General features: G+C 40.8%; 1 protein-coding gene across 1 annotated transcript in view; it reads left to right on the top strand.

Moving 5' to 3' along the window:
* The window catches only part of PTPRT (protein tyrosine phosphatase receptor type T), a 396,902-nt gene that overhangs the window by 132,313 nt on the left and 244,415 nt on the right, over nt 1–20,174 (top strand). Inside the window, exon 3 of the mRNA XM_088538697.1 lies at nt 16,920–17,191. Coding sequence (XP_088394823.1) covers nt 16,920–17,191 — 272 coding nt within the window. The remainder of the gene's footprint in view (nt 1–16,919; nt 17,192–20,174) is intronic.

Here is a 20,174-nt window from a genome sequence, read left to right as displayed (position 1 = left end):
ACATTCAGAGTTTGTTTGCATAATTTATGCAATGTATAATCTTTCTTTCAGTGTTCTCCCTTTTTAAATTTTTTTTGATCTCTGGGTCAGCTTTCTTCAATACATTGGTAGCTTCCACCGCTAGACGCGTGACAGCCCTTCTGCGGAAGCTTTCGGAAGCCTTCACATCCCTGCTATGCCGGTGGCTTAACTAAGCGTCTTAGGTAGCACAATACTAATAACATCTTGAAGAGCTTAATAAGAAATTAAAAATGTGCACTTTCAAGGTTGCAAATACGCAGCTTTAGCAAAGCCATACATTTTAACCCATGCTATAAAAATAGAACTTTTGCTGTTACAGTTGTGTGGTTGAGTAGGTATAATCCTACTGTGTGGAAAATGTACACAGGTGCCTGGAAAATTGTACCTATAGAGCTGAAAGTACTTCAAAGTGTCTGTAGGTTGCTGACAATGCAGATGATGTATTTAGAGTTAGTTTTTCGTTGTGTTGGCATAATTAAAATTTTTGGTCTGTGGCCTCAGTTTTGAGATGTATGGTGGCATTGGTCGAAACGCTGAGAGGACATCTGTGTTAGGGCTAATGCATCCAGGAATGTGACACTTTAGCTCTTTCTTTTACATTTATGGGGAGAAAATAATTGTGACTTGGTGTGACCTGGAATTGAGTGCTTCGGGGTTGGATTTTCAGTATCAATGGGGAGGATATAGATTTGCTTCATAGTTTTCAAAGTAATAGGCAGTTAAAACAGTATTTTACATTGGTGTGTAATGGAAATATGTTGGAAAAAAATAAGTATGTACCCAGAGAGTTCCATGAAGGTTAAGGATATGCCTTTTAGTGGAAACAGGACTTCTAGAAAGCTATTTGATAGGCACTGTTGCATGCTGAGGCCAGCCAATTCTGTCACCAGGAGGAAATCACTCTGCTGTTCTTCCAAATTAGCCCCCTTGATAGAGGCTGCATGAAGGCAGGTTAGAAGCTGATCTAAATGGGGAAATGATCTTAAATCGTGTTTATTTTAAGCACTGTCATGAATACACAGCCCAAAAGACCCCCAAAGATTTTTTGGGGTAAGGTTGACTTTAATTTATGGTGTCAATAGCAATGTAAAATTAAAATGCCGAGAAGTTATCTAGGTTGAAAGCAGAACCCCAGGGCATTTTGCCAGCTTTTAGCAGAATATGCTGAGCCTTTGCCTTGCCAGGGTGGAGCGTAATTGCATGTCCTGAAAGCACAAGCTGCAAGTGAGAGACATTCAGAACGGAAAGACGTGGTTTAAATGGGCTGCCTGTTGCTTTGGAAATTAGATTCTTCCTTACAGCGTGAGAAGGCAAACTTGCAAAGCAAACTGTCAAATGGGAGAGGACTGCTCAAATTCCCTTCCTTGTGGCTCGCATCATGGTGCTCCACATACCTAAATAACACAGAAAACTAAATAAATGAAAAGAAAAAGTTTTTTTTTTCTTAATGCATTCTTCAGTTTTTGCATTTATTGATAATCAGTAGTGGTCCAGCTCAGGGAAATATCTTACCTAACCACTGAAAATGGTTTATAGAGCCATTCAGAGCACAGCATTATCAGGGGCTTTAAGGTAGGAACAGTTTTGCTGTGCTGCTAAGTAGAGCACTTGCTCCGTTCTGCTATGCTCCTCTCTGGGCCTGAGGCCCTGGGGCCAGGAGGGGATAACGCTATGTGCAGAATGTCACTGGGCCTTGGCCATCATAGGCCAAATGGTACAAATGAGATGTCGAATGGGAAGGATTAATGACACAAATAGTATTTAGGTTCTGCATTCCAGTGCTTCATCAAAGCAGTCTATGTATTTATTTTGAGAAATGTTCATAACTGGAGAAACACTCAAACTCTCGAGTTGCAGGATATGGTCTTGATAAGCTGCTCATCCTGGCAGTACAGGAGGCTGCCTCAACATACAATCTTGGTTAAAACCAAAAAAAAAAAAAAAAAAAAAGATGGGTATGATTGGATGAGGCTTGGCAATAACTTTATTGTGCAATATCCTTCATGAGTGATTGAGTTGAGGAATCTACGCAGGTTATCACTATTGAGCACCAGTAGAAGCTCCAAAGCTGACAGTATTGCTGTGTTTTGCTCATTAATGGTAAGATTATTTCATTAATTGTTTTTCAGAACTGTAAGTTTCCTGATGTTTGTTATATTAGCCTGTGGACTAGGCTAAGGCTTATCTGTTCCTGGACCTGTGGGCACACAGCCTGCTCCAAGCTCATGAGTACGGGCCAGTCAAAGGGAAAGTGGCCCCTAGAAGGAGAGAAGTTATATGTGTATTTTTTGATCATATTGCTAGCTTTAGTAAGGTTAAAGATGATTTTTTTCTTTTTCCTTTTTCTTTCTTTCTTTCTTTTTTTTTTTTTTTTTAAATAGATTCATTGTGTGTCATACACAACTGCTGGAGGAAACAATCTTCTTTGATTATGCATGTGGAGACATTTTCTTATTTCTCCTGTGATTTTGCCTCTAAGGCTGTCTGGATACATGTAGTCTGGAAAACAAAAGCAACACTTGATTTTCCCTCTGAGTTGCCTTTTTTTTTTTTTTTTTTTTTTATGCAGAGATGGTTTAAGCGAAAGTGACCTGCTGATTCTTGTGCTGGCTTCTGTGGAGTGCAGAAAATACTTCTAAACAGTTATTTGACAAAATGCTTTAAGGATTTGGGGGATTTTTCTGCCTTTTTTCTGAGTAGTTTTCTTTCATGAAGACATCTAAAAACTTTAATCACTTTAGGGAAATATCAGCAAATCTGTCTGTGTACACAGACACATGTTTTACTTTCTTACAAGCTGGGCATCCGTTTAATGTTTAGTTTGATATTCTGAAGACAACAAAAGGGACAAGGGAGTCGGTTACACCAACCAGCATTTCTAATGGAAGTAAAAATACAACATAAATGTCTTCCATGCAGCATCTGAAGTTGGTAGAACTAACATATGTCTGGAATTACTCCATTAATGTCAATGGATTAAAAATTATTTTTATATGCAGAGCTGGACTGGAAGCCCTTGATGGGAGGATGAAAAAAAAATAATCCATATTCTTTCTGCTCCTCCTTCAACTCCTGGCTAGAATTCATGTGTGAAGAGTCAAATAAAATCCATTTTAGCTTGCCAGAAACCCAACTGGCTGTTTAAATTGGGTTCCCAAAGTGAATAGGGCATAGATACTAGAGAGAGAAATCTCAGCCGCAAAATCTAGGTCAGAACAGCGTTCACTCTTGGAGCCATCTGCAACGCAAACAGTTCCTGCTCGAAAACCAGAATTTGATATATTTAACCAGGAGGAGTTGAAATACAAGTCCTGGACAAGATCTCTGTAATAGAGATTAATGGGAAAGCCGAAAGCTTAATTGCATCCACATGCTTGGAAGATTAGTCTGTTTGCATGAATTCGTGAAAATTTTAGCTAGCTCAATGTAAATCCTACATAAATTGCTCATTTGTTTGCAAGACTATGAAGAGCAATTATTTTTCAAAGATGGATAATCCTACTGAGAGAATGTATGGTAATAATTTGGCACTGATCCTGATCATGCTGTGTTCAGGAGAGAGCTTCATTTTTCTGCTTTATTTACAACAGGATCAGAACCTGAGAAATCTGCCTGATCATAATTTCAGTTCATGCTACTCAAGACTTTTCAATGTGTTTCAACTGGAAACTCTTGGAATAATGAGGAGGAGCCTTGCCTTTGGAAAAATCTCTGCTCCTTTTTGAGCCTCTGCTGGTACTAAAAACATCATTTGTATTCTGAAAACATGACTGAAGTTTTCAGTTTACCTCTTGGCTAGCTTAACTGTCCTGGCTCTCACTGCCTGACACTGTAGTCAAGTCTCAACACTCTAAATAGTTCTCAGACCTCTCAAAATTCATATTTTTATTCCCATGTATAGAGGGAACGTTCATTTTCTGGTAGCAAATAAAGTGTGTAATGCCCCCAAAAGATACTTGGTACATGCTTAATTAGAATAATTTTAAGAAAAAAAAATAGTGAAGTAAGAGTATGTTGAAGATCTGCCCTTCTGCTGAAGTTTGTGCATATCTTGTCACTGGTTTCAGTTGCAGCCTCAAGAGCAGACAGTAAACTGTGGAGGAAGTCTTCTAAAACAGTTATTTCATTGTGGTGTTGTATTTGGCAACATCATTGAAGACTTAAAGTACCACCTGGGGGAGACTGGGGGGACTGTGATGAGTAGCAGAGTGCTTTGAAGATAAAAACAGCATTCTACTGAATGAAAAAAAAGGAAGCCAATTAATAATTCTGAACTGTAGCGTAGACAATTGAAACTGGGTTGAAGAAATAATTTCAGAATACTCTAACGTGAGGTATGAGGTTTGTTTAAATCTCTTAGTTGCAGGAAGTGGGAACTGGTGAGTCAGCTAGGGTATCAGTAAGGAGCTGCTGCTTCACTGGGGGAAAATGTGCACTTCAGCCCATCTAAACGAGTGCTTTGCGCTAGCCTTAACTCTAGAAATTATCATGTCTTATTGGGGGCAATTTAAGTGAAGATACTGTTGGGCAAATGACCAAGTGTGGCTTTGGTCGGAAGCAAGTCCTTGCTGATGGTCTGAGGAAATGTTTAAATGTAGCTATTGATTTGCTAATGGTTTTTTTCACATCTTTTTAATTGGCTACTAAAAAGAGAACGGAGGGTATTTTTAATTTGAAGAAGAGGAAGGATGATCCTAGAAAGCACAAGGTAATGAATAATTTTTGGAGAAGTAAAATGGTTGAGTAAGAAGATGATGAATCTACCCAGATCAACCCAGTGTGAGAGACTAATCAGCAGAGCATTTGCACAGGAAAACTATGGCTTTCTAATATGCTGAAATTACTTATATGTTGGTGTAATAATGGATAAAAACTGGATTTACCAGGGATTTCAAAGCTATTGAAATACCTCCTGAGAGTTTATTAAATAAAGTAATCCTCAGGGGGGAGCAAAAGTCTATTTGGGATTTGAAGCCTGGCTGTGACAGAAAATAGTCAAACAGGGCAGAAGGTTAACAGCTGACAGCCCAAATTTCATTCCTAATAATATATTAAGCTGCAGTCTGTAAGAGGAAAAGAGCAATTAAATTACTAATGTGGCACCAACTGAAAAATTTGCCGAGGGCTGTGAGGATCTTGAGCCAAACCAGCATCTTCGTGAGAGCTTAGGGGCTGTGTCTTATATTTAACTCGTGATTTTGGGAGAACATTATGAAGTCTATGTATCTTGCAAACTAACATCTCTGTTCTCATAAGCGCAGTCTGTACTCTCATTTTTAATTCCATCTGTTTAACTTGGTGCAGTGCTTGTTAAATGCTGTCTTCTGTTTAAATGATCCTCCTAGTCTGGTCACTGCGTTTGAGACTACATTGGTCAGTTGTTTTGGGTGGCTGCTACTAGATGTGTTACCTAATGGGAAAACAAGGTGAGCTTAGATTGGAGCAAGGAAATGTCCAGGTTGGATATTCAAAGGCTTTGGAAAATTCCCTTTTCTCAAATGATATCATGTCAATCTGTCATTGCCTGTGAAGCTCAGAACATGTTCTGGTAAGCAGCAAAAACAACCAAAACGTGATAGAAATATTCAGTAGATTTTATTAATTTCTGATCAAAATTTAACACATATACAATATCAGTGCCTAAAAAATCATGGAGGCGGATGGAACAGTATGTATCTTAGAATAACTTACTGAAAAATATTTGCTCAAGAATGCAGTCAGGCTCCAAAGCCCTGCTAGAATAATAGCCTCTTTAGATGCTGATAATCCTGTTGTTACTTAGCATCAGAAAGAGCAAGAAACTAGTCATGATAGACACTCTAAATTCTACGTGCGCTAGGCATACTGAGTATATTTATTTGATTAAAATGCAAGACCATATCCACTGGCTTGAAGGCAACATCTTTTAAGCTAGCCGGAGAAAATGTTTTGTTATTGAATACAACTGTCAAGTTATTTGAGTAAAAATACTTGACAGGTTTCAATAACTATCACGCTTGATAAGATAAAGCTTAGACTTTTGTGTAATGATGAATCCAGATTAATAATCCTCAACTACAGTGACATGGCTTGGGCTATTTTTCATTTATTTTTAAGCACACACTTCATTTTGTGCAAGAACATTAAAATTCTTCATATTGTGGAGAATATTGTTCTGTTTGGATTAAGCTAGCTCCTCAGCAAGACTTTTCACCTTATTTTGCGTGCTAATATAAGCCACTGTTAGCAGCAGAGCTGCTTCAAATGAACATTTCCTGTTGTTTTCTTGGAAACCAAATCGGTAGCATTCAGTCAGAAACAGAAGTGACCATCTTAACGGGGCAAAGAGGAGGCTCACGCTGGCTCCCATTTCCAGGTTAGTGCAGTTGTAAACAGGAGGCTTCACTCCTGTGAAAACAGATATTGCTGTTTCAAAAGAAAAACGTAGTCTAATTTTAGTTTTCCCGGGAATGGGCAAATGTTAAGTATCACAACTGCTACAGAAGTAGGTAGGAGTGACTGAAGCTCCATTTTTCCTATGCCAGTTTGCCTCCACAGTGGCCCCCATCAGCCTCTGCTTTTGCAGATTTGAACTGCTCCTTTTGAGGGATTCTTTGCTCTGCCATACTGTGCGATGGCTTGTGAGAAGGTCTTAATTATGTTCTCAATTCACCGTGCCAAATTCCATCCTTGGCTCTCCTGCAGTAAACCCAGAATAGCAACGTTAACTTCAAGAGCGACTAACACTTTCTATTAAAACTGTGCTCAGCATTGATTCAAAAATAGCATGTTCAGAGTTTAGAGTTGTAGTGCTGATTTGTTAAATGTGCAAATAAATGACCATATGGTTTGAACAGTTATGTAAAAACAAACTGTTTAAGAAACAGCTCCTCTTCAGACATCATTTGCTACAGTTGCCTTTTGGCATTAAGTTTAATATGTGTTTTCTGTCACAAATACAAGTGCTAATCCACCAATTTCCTAGAAAATACTACAAGCAGAAGATAGATGTTGCCCAAGTTACAGAGACTGCAGATGTAGGCCAGCAATGTAGCTGAATGCCAAGTAATCAAATGTTTTTACCAGCTGATAAGTAAAACTGTTTTTCAACTGTTTATCTTCAATGATTAAGCAAGCCAAAAGTCCAATAATATATTGACAATAAATCTGTACTTGAACTACTTGGAGCCCAATCAACATTCTAGTTGAGTGAAGTTTTTCCCAGACTGTTTCTGGCTGGTGGCTTGTTGACGGTAAAGGTGAATCTGGAGTGTCTGAGTGTCCACAGTAGTTCAACCCTTAGGTCCAACTGGCCCTTCAATTTAGATTTTGTGTAAGTTTTAATTAAATGCAAGAGCATAAGTAGTGTGTCCTAAACTTAGCAAGAGGCTGTGAACACACAGCTTTCTCTATGTGGTGTTTGAGACACGTGCTCTGTAGACTGTGACAAGTGTCTGACCCAACACAATTCGTGTCATGGTATCATGGTCTGATACCAAGAGATGCCAGGGCTTTGACATCTGTAATGTCTTGCTGTCTGCTTCCTCGTTTAGTTGATATTGCTGTAGATGTAATTAAGTGATATCATTTTTTAATTGTTTGTAATCACCAACTTAAATCATGGTTTTCTTGAGCCTGTATCCATGTGGCTGGAGAGTGTTGTTTTTTTTATTATTTTAGCGGAGGTGGTTTAACAGGATGTGGAATTGAATTTTTCAAATAAGTACCATATTTGAAATCAGACCCATGGAACACACAAAACATTTGTTTTTTCAGGAAAGTTTTTACTAGCCACTACTTCTGAACTCATTTCTTAGCAATTCCTTGTGACATTGTTAGCATTTATGAATAAATGCTATTTGATTTGCTGATGATCATTGATCATTATACAAGTAATTGTAGGTATTGGACTAAACTTGATCAGTCCTTTTTGAAGGATGTGTGTGGAGGCTACTTACAGAACCACTGCCATTTCTGTGAGAGAGGAAAGAGTTGGCAGCAGTTTCATGCCACAGATTGGAGGAGATGAGGAGGTTCCTCAGCATCATTCTGCTGATTCTAGAGCATTCAGGTGGTGTCTCTAGAAGTTAGTAGGTCTTGGAACTATGTTTGCAAGAGGCTTTGAAGGGAGCCTGGCTAGTGCCTCTGCATCTCTTTTGTGTTGGCCTTCTCTTTCAAGGCTCAGTTATACAATAAAGTCCCGGCATGCTAAGAATTGCGATTTTCCAATGTCTGTAGACAAAGACACTGTGTTGAGTTATGACCCTTTACACTATTTTGTTGATTTGCTGATTCAGTAACCAAAACTTAAGTAAAGCCTCCTGTTTATCAAAGCTTAAGATAATGATTAATAAGATGGACTTGTCAAACTACTGGAATTGAAAAGCAACGGAAGCTGTTCACAGTTTTCAGGTTTGGTGTGTATTTTTACCCATTTTAAAAGATTAGTAAGACCAAGTGATTTATACTGTATGTATAAATATTGAATAAGGGCAGTCTGAACGTATACTACAGCAGTGACCTTTGCAGCACTGAGTGCTGGCCGAGACTCCCTTAAAAACATTTTCACTGCTGAGATTTACATAATTGTTTCTAAATATGCAGCACGCCACCCTCTCCTGTTCCTCGGCAAACCTAGGCCTTGGGCTGTGGTGGTCCCTGTTTTATTGAAAAAAGCATTTATGATGCATATGAAGAAAATTCAAGAAATAACTGTCCGTTGTAGAGGTGAGCCGGGCCGTGGCCAGAGCGCTGTATCTTGGAAGCAATGAATGTCTTGAGATCTGATGGACAAGTGTCTGCTTTGGAAATCAAAACCTGAGCTTGGTGAGGGAGAGGAGGTGATAACCCTGCCCCACTGAAGCAAGAAGGTCTGTTATGAGTCTTCACGATGATCTGTGGTGTCCCCACTGTAGTCCAGAACTGCCACATGTGGATGTTCTTGGGAATCTCCTGAAGCTCTGGGTTAAGCTTTTGGGGTGTCATAAGTGTAGTTACATTTTGTTGCTGTACTCACAGTCTATGCAGACGTTTGTTTAACCTTTGCTGATTTTCCTGCCTTTACGGATGGTAATTTTCCACCCTGGACCTAACAGTAGTTTGGATACGGGTACCGGGTACAGTTTATTGACTTGGATCTGCAGCATGTTACTAAAACACATAATTTTTTTCCTTCTTTCTTTTGGGGTCCAATAGAAGTGTTTCCTTCTTCTGTTGAGGGTAGTTCAATGATTCCAGTTTTGACAGTTAACCCCCTGCACTAGATATTACCCAGCCGAGAACTTGAGGAGTGGCAAAAAGGAATGTGTCATTTGGCTGAAGGCCACTGCTAGACTGTCGTCATCTTTCAGTGCTCCTTGAAAGGCATTTGTAAAAGGAGGGTAGCTTGGTAATACCTATGATTTGCTGGTAATGGTGCCTCGGATGGCGCTGAAAGCGCCTGCATCGTTTGTGGCTCAATCAGTGGAATCGATGAAAAAGTCTACGGTTTGCAATTATGAAACTGCGGGAAACCTGGTTTCCCTATTTCAGGGTATTGTGCTTTGTAATTACTTGGTTTTATTATAAAATGAAAGCTGCAAACATCCCTTCTCCCAAGGACACTGCGAAAGGTGCAAACTGGAATTTGTCACACACCTAGTATTTCAGGGAAAGTATTTATGGCACAATCCTCACTTTCTTTAAATAATTACAGCAAATATTTGCAGTCACTAAAGTCATATGGGATAAGCCCTATTCCCAGAGAAGATTTTCTTACAAAGGAAAACATAATTCTTTTCATGGCATAGATTTTCAGAAGAAAATCTCTTTACAAATAAAAAAAGATGGTATCTTTAAAAAATGTTGTCTTATTATCTGACAGTCTCCCAAGTGAATGAATTATCGTCATGAATTTTACGGAATTCAACTTGCAGCTTGTATTCATATTTATCTGTGGATCAAGCTCTTTAATTCACTGGTAGATTAATTCTATATGGCCTGCATTTGAGAAATAAAACCCAGGGGCCTGATTTTGTACAAATATTTGAAAAAGGGATAGCAACTGTGAGATATGCCTTGTTTAATTTGGAGTTTGTGCAGGCACCGCTGTCTGTGGTGTATCAGTCAGAAGCTTGCCGAGTTATACGTGAATATGAAGCGTGGGGATATAAAAATGTGAAAAGTGTGAAGCCAGGTGGGTACTCATAACTTTTCATAAAATAAAAATATAAATTAGGTGGCAGCAGCTTAAGCAAGGACTTAGAAATACTGTTTTTTTTTTTCCCCCCAATACATAATCAGACTTTAGAACCTGTTGACACAGGGTGTTATTCAAAGGAAAAGATGAAGCAGCTCAGACTTCTACAAGGAAGATTCATTTGTGGCTGAGCGTGGAAGGGATGGCTGCAGCCTTTGGTTTAAAAATCCCAAGAACAGGTGTCAAGCTGAAGCAGCATTTTCACACTCCAAAAGGTCCTTTTCCCTTTTGAAAATAGTCGTGTCATTCCTCGAAACTCTGTGCAGAGGTAGATGGCCTTTTTTCTTACATTATCCTTAAACATTTTCTTTCATACTTAGTGCAGATACTTTGCATTATCTGTTCTATGGCATTAAGATTCACTGAGAATATTATAAAATGTGAGCCTTATCAAAAGATGTGTGAAAAGTCATATTTGAGAAGCTTATAGAGAAGGCATGAGCTTGCTTAACTCGCTGGGGTAGGTGTGTGTTTCTTTTGAACTCCCCTTCTGTAAGAATGTCCCCTGATAAGGGACTTATTTTGCACTGCTCCTTCTGGTCATTCTACAGGGACTGGGGCTGACCCTAATCCCAGTCTCTGGTGGGATACCAGGAAAGAGATAAAATGCTCTTGCAAAGCAAGTGATATCTGCAAATCGATTGGATTAATTGGACAAAGTGGCAAGAGCACAAGTAGAGCAGGTGCTGCTGTTGCATTTGCCTTTCAGAGGCAATGCAGAGGATTTCCCAAGGACGTCTGAGAGGGCTTCACCTTAAAGGCTTGAGACTGCTGTAAGATGCCTCACAGCAGCCCCTGGCTGGAGGGGTAGGGACAAATGGCATAGCTTGAAACCAGAGGTTTGGTCTGGGTATAAGGCAAAGCCCTGAGGACAGTGAAATATTTTAACACTTTAACTTGCCCAGAGAGTTTGTGCAGTCTCTGTCCTTTGAAGACACAAGAGGATAAAGGCTTGAATGTGAGCTCTGATCTCGTGGCTGACCCTGCCTTGAGCAGGGGGTTGCGCTAGAGACCTGCTGAGGTCCCTCCAGCCGGAGCAATGCTGGGGTTCTTTGTTCTACCAGAACAGTGTCAGGTGCCCAGTGCTTAATTTGTTGGAAAAAGAAATGAAATGAGCAAAACCGTGTCTGTAAAACATGTTCATGCACCTGATGGAGCTGGTGGAAAGCCCATTCCTGTAGTTTGGAAGGAGTTTGTTATTTAAAAGGACAGTCTGTACCTGATTTTGCTTTTTCGTGTTTCAGAAGTCTCATTTTGCAGTCAAGCGTTTTGACAGCATTCTCCTCAAGTTTACATTCAGTCTTTAATGGCTGCTATAATTTCACTTTTAAACAGCATAGTTCTTGAAAGCCAGCAGTGAAACAGCATCAACTGAGGTCTGTCTGGTGATCACGAGGGGTTCTCAGTGGCTCATTTCTTCAGCTGTCATTTGTCAGAATACACTCATGTAATCTTAATGAACAATGTGCACCGCCATTAAAAACTCAATTACGGCTTTCTTTTTACTGCAGACGTGAGAAAATGCAATCATAAAGTGCTGATGTGTAAACACAATAGCCACCATCTGCTACAGAGTAGCATTTCAGCTCCAAAAAGAGGATATATGTTGCAGATGCATCAATAATGGGAGGCTTATCAAGGCATCATTATGCACCAAGCAGGGGAAAAATTGAAATTTATGGCCAGCTAGAGAGCACTTCATGGTTTAATTCCCCAATTTTCAGTGGTATGTTTAATAACTAGGAGAGAGTGCCATTTTATGTTCCCTGTCGTTTGAACGGATTTTTAAAAATGAATTTATTTACCATCTTCCCTTCCTTCTTGTTTCTGACTGATGTGAACATAGCAGGTTTATTTTTGGTTCTTCAGGAAGCTGGCAGAGCCAGCAGGATATTAATTAATCTAACCTGTTGATCTAGGAGCACTAAATTAAACTGGGCTAATATTCCGCCTGCTTTAACAAGCATATACCTCTATGTGCAATAAATCTAAAGACCAGATTTATACGACATGAGTAACTCCCTCCCAGCTCTTCAGTTCAGTGTCTATTTTATGACATGTGAACCTTCCAGATGAAGGAAAACAAATCAACAAGGTTAATGATTATTATTAGTATTATTATTGTTGTTATTATTCAAAATAGAATGTGTAGTGCTCTAAATAGAAGAGTTTCTCCAAGATAACCTTTTGTTTTATTCAGATTCCTGCGTGGAGACATTGAAGAGGCCTTCAGTCATGCATCGATCAATAATTTCCATTTGTGACATGTTAATTCATTCCCTGCTCCTTTATACAGGAGCAAAAAATGTGACAAGTGGTTTGTTGATGCCAGACCAGATTGTACCTCTTTTATTTGCACATATAGGCCTATAAATTGAGAATAACTCTCATCAGGTTCAATTTTGCATTCAGTCTAAAGAAGGCTGTCAAACTCTGAATCACAATATGGCAGGTTTTTATGCAAGATAATAAGGAAAGAAAGGCTTCTTTTGACTTCTTTTTCTTTCCCCCCGCCCCAGTAAGAACAATGTTTGCGGTCTCAAAGCCACCGCTATGAGGCCTGTGGAGCCTCTTAGTTGTGTGACTTGAGTGTGTGATCCTGGTGGATCTCCCGATGAGTTCATGCTGGGAAAAGAAAAACGATAAAGGTGTTCAGCTTCTATTTTGGAAGCTTACGTGTCTCATACAGGGTGTGATTTATTCTCGGCAACTACATTTTGTGAACAGGTGTGTTTTTATCCTTTATCAGCGATAGTGTTTAAACCTGGGTGTTTAAACCCACTGCTGATAGTGGCCTCAGGGACACCATGTCTGGCCAGGGAAGGTGTTTTTGGGGAAGCTGCTCTGTGAAGCCTCTGTGGAAGTCAGGAACATGCCACAGGCAGAAGATTTAAACATGGGTGGTTTTTTAACCAAGGTGTGAGAGGCTTCCTCCGCTGGACATGGCGCTGCAAATGGAAATTTCTCATGTTTTCCCTGCATAAAATAGTGCATATTACCAAGATTTACCTGGAGACATCATAGAGATGTTTTTTTTTTTCTCTGGGCTTACTATATTAGAGGGAGGAAAAAAAAAAAAACATAAAAATAAGAAAACACTCGGTGGTAGCTAGTGATAGGACAAGGAGTAATGGGTACAAATTAAAACACAGGAACTTCCATCTCCATGTGAGGAAGAGCTGCTTTCCTGTGAGAGTGCCAGAGCCCTGGAACAGGCTGTGGAGTCTCCTTCTCTGGAGATCTTCCAAAGCTGCCTGGATGCCGCCCTGTGCCACGTGCTCCTGGTGTCCCTGCTGGAGCAGGAGGGTTGGACTGGCTGATCCCTAGAGGTCCTTTGCAACCTCAGCCATTCTGTGATTCTGAGAAAATATGCATAATCAGAATTTGGCAATTACTAAATTTATAAGATTATTCTTGCAGTAAAATAAAAATCTGATGTAGTTATTCTGTGCTTTTTTTTTTTTTTTTTTTTTTTTTTTTTTTTTTTTTGGAGCAGTGATGTTTTACGTGTTGCTGCTGTGCCGGTTGCTAGAAGGTGGCTCCAGACTCTTCTAGATGCTCAGCAATTGCACAAAGGGCCATTGTTGAGCTGTGAGCAGCTTGTGATTCATTTTTTTGTGGGTGGCAAAAAATAAAAATGTAATTATTGCTTTGAACTTTATATAAAGCTGATGTTTTTCTCCCAGAGGAAAAATCATTATTTTTATACATGAATCTATAAAAGAGAAATACTCCCTAACTTTTCTTATCTTGAAACACTCGCCTACCCCAGTGTGGTTCAAGACCCTATTGTGTTAGACACAGTGCAGCTTCAGAGTAGCTCTTTAGGGTAGAAATCCTTTTATAATCTAAGTATAAAAGAGATGAAGGACGCCCAGAAGCGATACAGCTTGCCCGTGATCCAGTCAGCAATAGAGCAGAAACCAGTTTTCTTGAGTTCCTTCCCACTGTTTCAGTTGCTTGGTCAAAAACGTGTGGATGAACCAGAACTCTGCTTTTCTTTACTGACTTATTTAATTGGCTGTCCTCATCCTTGAATCTGAGACCTGGCAGATGTACAAGTTGTCTTCATCCGTATTGTGCTACTTCTCTCGTGTCATTAAAATGCTGCAGGCAGTGCGCTGCAAAGCAATTCTATACTCCTGCATGGGGAAAAGTCTACTACTGTTACTCAGCATTTGTCGTAGTGCCTCTCCTCCTGGGTCCCTAGAAGGGGAGTAGTATCATTCCTGCTTTACTTACAAAGGTAAATGAGGCAGACGGCATGTACAGTCAAGGACCATGGAAGTGTGTGACATGTTTAGCCTTAGAAACAAGGGCATCCAGCCTCCTGCTGTGGCCACCATGCTGTTGGCAGTTGTGCTTTCTCATGGTACCTTGAAGTAGTTCGATTTCTCAAATTTTTGGTTTATTTGGGTTATTATATATATCGTGGCCAAGAGTGGGATCCTGGCCTGCATTAGGAGGAGTATTGGGTGCAGCTCTGGGCTCCCCAGTACAAGAGGGACGTAGAGCTTCTAGAAAGGGTCCAACAGAGAGCCATGAAGATGATTAAGAGACTGGAGCCTCTATTGTATGAAGAAAGACTGAGATCTGGGCCTGTTCAGCCTGGAGAAGGCTGAGTGAGAGGAGATCTGATCAACACGTACAAGTACCTGAGGGGTGAATGTAGGGAGGATGGGGCCAAACTCTTCTCGGTGGTGGCCAGTGATAGGACAAGGGCTAACAGGTACAATTTGAAGCACAGGAAGTTCCATCTCCCTGTGCGGAAGAACTTTTCCTGTGAGGGTGACAGAGCCCTGGCACAGGCTGCCCAGAGAGGCTGTGGAGGCTCCTTCTCTGGAGATCTTCCAAACCCACCTGGGTGCCACCCTGTGCCATGTGCTCCTGGTGTCCCTGCTGGAGCAAGAGGTTGGCTAGATGATCTCTATAGATTCCTTCCAACCTCAACCATTCTGTGGTTCTTTGACTATATATATATATATATATATATTTGGGATAATGGATATATGCACACAGAGTAGTCTGTTAAAGCTTCTCTCATTTAGTTGAATAAAGGTGCTTTGTTTATTGATTGGAAGTGGAATTTGATCAAAAGGGAACACTTAACTGTATCTTTTGCTTTTTGGTTATTAGTGAGAAATTGCAAAGTTTGTATCTGCTGTTAAGTTTCTCAAAGTCCTTGCTGAGTTTCTTGATTTGGTGCTGTTTTTATTTTCAACACACCAAGATGAAAGACAGGCTTGCCCGAGAGCGTCTTGCCTGTAGCTTTTCATCTAGCTTAGTAAACCCCCTTCCCCAGCTGGGCTTGCATTGTGCTTGCGTTTTCCGAGGTCTCTGGAGTGTCTGATTTCTTTATGAAAGATCGACTTCCTTCTGCTGCATCCGAGCTTCACAGTCCTTTACAAAATGCGGATGTATCATGTAAACACTGCAAAAAAAAAAAAAAAAAAAAAAAAAGGGGGGGGGAGGGGGCAGTTTTGTGGGAGAAAGTTGCTGGTGTCTGTTTGGGATTTTTATCCGGCTCATCTGAGAGTCTGCAGCACTACTGCAGCATGGAATAGGGATAGTCAATAGGTTAGAGTAGGGCAAGCCTTTTCAAACTCAATCTTCTGTGAACTGCAAGAGGCCAGCAGAGAAACATGTTTGTAGCATGACTTGGTGGCAGCAGCAGAACTGAGAAATGTCAAGAGGGCTGCATTTGATTAAAAATTATCATGCCTGGCTGCTGACACACAGAGTTTTTTTCCCCCCATCTCTCAGCATTTCCTTCAGCTTTTTCTCTGTGTGTCTGCACACACATAAAGTAGCGCCTTTAAACAGAAGTGAATCAAATAACTCTCATAATGTTTTTCCTTATTGCTAACATTTGTCACCTTGATGCATCTGTGAAGAGATGAGTCGAGACGCAACGTGCTGTAGAATAACTGCCTGATGAATCCAAACACGAGTTCAACATCCAGCGCCGTGGTTAATATGATGCAAGCCCCAGGGTTAACAAACTCATCAGTGGCTTCAGTGTATATATTTCCCTACGTAAATTCAGCCCGTCCTTCCCTCCCAGAAGTGTTATTGTCCTTGTTGCATTATTTCTGGCTGCGATGTCACTAACAAGTCTAATTCATCTGGATTCTGCAAATTAGGGTTTTGTTAACACATTGCATCCTTCGAAAGCTGATAGAGCCAAGATGCAGGGTTGGCAAATGGAGACTGGCACCAAGTAGGTAGTTGCATGGAGACTTCCAGCAGCTGAGGCTTTGTGCTGCTGCTCCAGTCTGGTGCTTGGAATGTGCTCCTGGCAAAGGAGGAGCGTGGGTATGTGCTAGGAGAGCTGAGCTGCTGCTTTAACTGTGGATGTGATTCTGTTTAGAGTGACTGTTTTATTATAAGGTTATAAAATGATACAAGCAAAACAGTTTTTTTATTTGTTTTTTAAATTATATAATTATGGCAGTGGTAGTTGGCCCTCAATCTGTTTGTATTGCAAGCCTGTAATTTTAATATCCTTTCTTTTTGTTACCTAACCACTAACATAAAATAGCTAGTTTGAGTTTTCCAGGAGAATGTTTCGTTTTCTGGCTTTTGAAGAATCGCTTGTGTTTTTGATGGAACTGCTTTTGTTGAAAGAGCCAAACAAAAACCCCTTTTTCTTCTCTTTCCATTTTCCCTTCGCTGTCTATAGGCTCCTTCATGATGGTTAACAGCTCTGGACGGGCATCTGGGCAGAAAGCCCACTTGCTTTTGCCTACGCTGAAGGAGAACGACACACATTGCATCGACTTCCACTATTACTTATCCAGCAGAGACCGTTCCAGTCCTGGCTCTCTGAATGTCTATGTGAAGGTGAACGGTGGACCACAGGGCAATCCCATATGGAATGTGTCAGGGATTGTTACGGAAGGATGGGTGAAGGCGGAACTTGCCATCAGTACGTTCTGGCCACATTTTTATCAGGTATGAATTTGTAATACTTCTCACTCTTACTCCTTTGAAAGTCTGGCTAGTTATGAGGCCCAGCTATGGTTAGCAATAGATATCCTGCAAGTTTAAATCTGATCTCTCTTCCCCCTTTTGTGAATTTATACACAGTAGTTTTATAAGAAGAGGTGATTTAGACATTTTTACATGTTTTACACTCTTTAGCTTTTTTTCTTGGGAGACTGTTAGGTCATAGAGTGTTAAATTACTGGAAAAGTTAACACCAACTTGTGTCTTGAAGTTGGCATGTGAACATGACGCTTTGCAAACTTAAGTTTCCAAATGAATGTTGAGATGTCTAACTGTACCTCCTCGTATGAGCCTGTGTGACCTAGTTTGGGACCATACTTGATTCCAGGAGAGCAAATGTTTAACATGTTTATTCAGCTTTGCATCTGGGTTCCTGCTGCACACACTGGATATGTAAGATACTAATAAAATCTTGTACTATGTTTACAAAATGAGCAAAATCTTCACCTGATTTTTTTTTCTTTTCCCTTTGTTTTTAATATATTTTTAAAGCCTTGCTTCTACCACAGCTGGGCTTGTTTTGTTAGGAGATATTTCTCCATGGGTTGGTAAAGCAGGCATTTTCATGATTTTCTGAGCTTTCACCCATTCCCTACTACAGGAAGTAGGCAGACGTGCCTGGTGCTGGAAGTCTTTTGGCTCTGCTAAGATTAATGATCTTGATAACTCGAGAGCTTGAGTGTCTTTGCCTGGAGGAAGGGCAAATGGTAGTTGTGTAAAACTTCAGTTCTGTTAGGGGCAACATCTGTGGTCATCAGCAGGCGCGTTCATCTTGAGAAAGACCCAGGCTCCTTGTTTGGTTCTGCAAAATCTTGATTCCTTGAGTAGATGCAAAAGCTGATGCTCCCTAAGGCCACCTGGAACTGCATAGAGGACTTGGTTAGGGGGTAGCTTGGTTTTTGTTTTAATGTTTGATTACCTTGCTTTCAGACAACGATGTTCGTGCAGTCCGAGAAAGTTGTTCTTTAGGGCGGCAGGGAGTAAATTTGCAGTTAACTGCAGGGGTTTAAGCAAAGAAAGGACTCACAAAATCTGAATACCATGTTTGGTATTCAGACCAAACATTCAGACTGTTCTCTCACCGATTTTCCCTAGAGAATGTCACTGTTTCACATTTTAGCTAAGCACAAAGTTGAGTATTTTAGTGTGCCTTTTTTCCCCCACCTTTTTTTACTCTCTCCTAGCCACTAGGTAGTTCTTCAACTCATGGGGAAGGACTTGAAAATTCATGGTGCAACTTTCCAGATGTTGTTTTAGTTACGGTGGCGCGTAACTTCTTGTTAAGTGTTGGGGCATTTTTTTGTCTTGTTTTTCATCCAAGATAAAAAGCTGAGGAAGTAATTGCATCCCACACCTTGCAGAAGAGGAGGTGCACATCTGAGACTACTAAAGGACACTAGCAAAACAGAAATTTAGTACAGGTTAATCTCTGAAAAGAAAGAGAACGTTCTGTATACAGACAACAGCAGGTGGAAAAGCTTCTTTTTATTTCTTCGTATTATTTTTTTCCCCTTTTAATAACTGGATAACAGCTCTCAAAATCTGAGTTGAAGCAGAACACTTTAATGTTCTGCCTTTGAAAGAGTCAGGACTATCAGCAGAGCCCAAACCTGTGAGACACTGGAGTCAGGGACAGGGGCTTTGAGGACTGAGCATGATTTGCCTCTTATTCTGAAATCATATTAAAATTCTTGACATGGAGTTCACCTTAATGTGAACCTGGTCATGACCCAAAATCATCTTCATAGTTGGTGCTTTTCTTTATCTCTAAAGAGATAGAGAAAAGTTGGTCTTTCACCCTGGTAATCAGGGCTTGAGAAGCCTGCAAAAGCTGGTCTGATATCCTGCTAAGAGATCTACCCTTAGATATACCTATCGTAGGCTTCCTGAGCTTTCACTGCTCTTGCAAGTCCTTTTGCAGGTCAGATTTGTAGTTTCTGAAGAAAAGTCTTTTAAATAAAATGAGTCTTTTTTGCTGCTGCCCAAAACTACACAGTTTGAAGGTCAGCAGCAGCTTTCTAGGAGTAGCTTCTTCCCAGAAACCATTTTTTTTTAAGATACTGCTGATGTTTCAGTCTGTATGTGTATTCTTAATCATTAAAGAAGCTATTTTGTTCCTTTGTGGTGAGCCCACAAGCTAGTGGATTTCTGCATTTAGTGAAAATGGAAAAGAAACAAAAATAAGCTCACAGAAGTGAAGAGGAAAAGGTCTTCAAGGACCTCTGTTAAAATTACTGTTGAGTGACTGCCTAGTGGGTACACCGCAAAGAAGGGAGGATGATGGTGACCGTGTGGTGAAGCCGAGCTGACACTCGGGAGGATCTTGCTGTGACAGAGCTGTCTGCCAGCTGGATATCAGAGCTGCATGCCCGGAGTGCAAACTGTGCCCAAGAGCCCTGGGAGCAATGTGAGGGAAACATGAGGAAAAAGCACCTTCTTCCTGGGTAATTCAGCCTGTTTAAAGAACAACCCAGACACACCTCTCAGCGCATGCAAACTCCCTGGCGTGGAGCTTGGTGTGAACTCATCGTGTCTCAGAAGGATTTGTCATGAGGTATCAGGACGGGGCTGCTGTGTGGCCGAGGCTCCGGAAAGTGCTCCGGGCTTTGGGGACGTGTTGGAGCGAGCGGGACGCGCGAGCAGCCCCGTGCTGCAGGCCCTGCTTTTGGGCCCGGCGTGTCTGTGCGGAGCCCCTGCGTGCCAAGCAGGTCCAAAGCGCTCTGCTGAGCTAGGAACGTGGTGCAGATATATCGTGTCTACCCTAGAGTTAGTTATACTGGTATTCCCAGCCTGCATGTGTTTTAGTGTAGCAAACAAAGCCATGCCAGTACTTGGAGGAAGTTAATGTGTGTAATTCGGAATTATTGCTTGCCATAAGGACGGGCTGAGTCCCAGGGTGCGGTAAGGGCAGCAGCAGTCTGCGGGAAGA

The sequence above is a fragment of the Tinamus guttatus genome, unplaced genomic scaffold (genome assembly GCF_059628265.1).
Source record: "Tinamus guttatus ecotype Peru unplaced genomic scaffold, ASM5962826v1 Tinamus_guttatus_pri_ptg001150l, whole genome shotgun sequence".
Taxonomy (NCBI): Eukaryota; Metazoa; Chordata; class Aves; order Tinamiformes; family Tinamidae; genus Tinamus; species Tinamus guttatus.
Note: the sequence above shows the minus strand (reverse complement) of the source record. Positions and strands in the feature narration are given on the sequence as shown.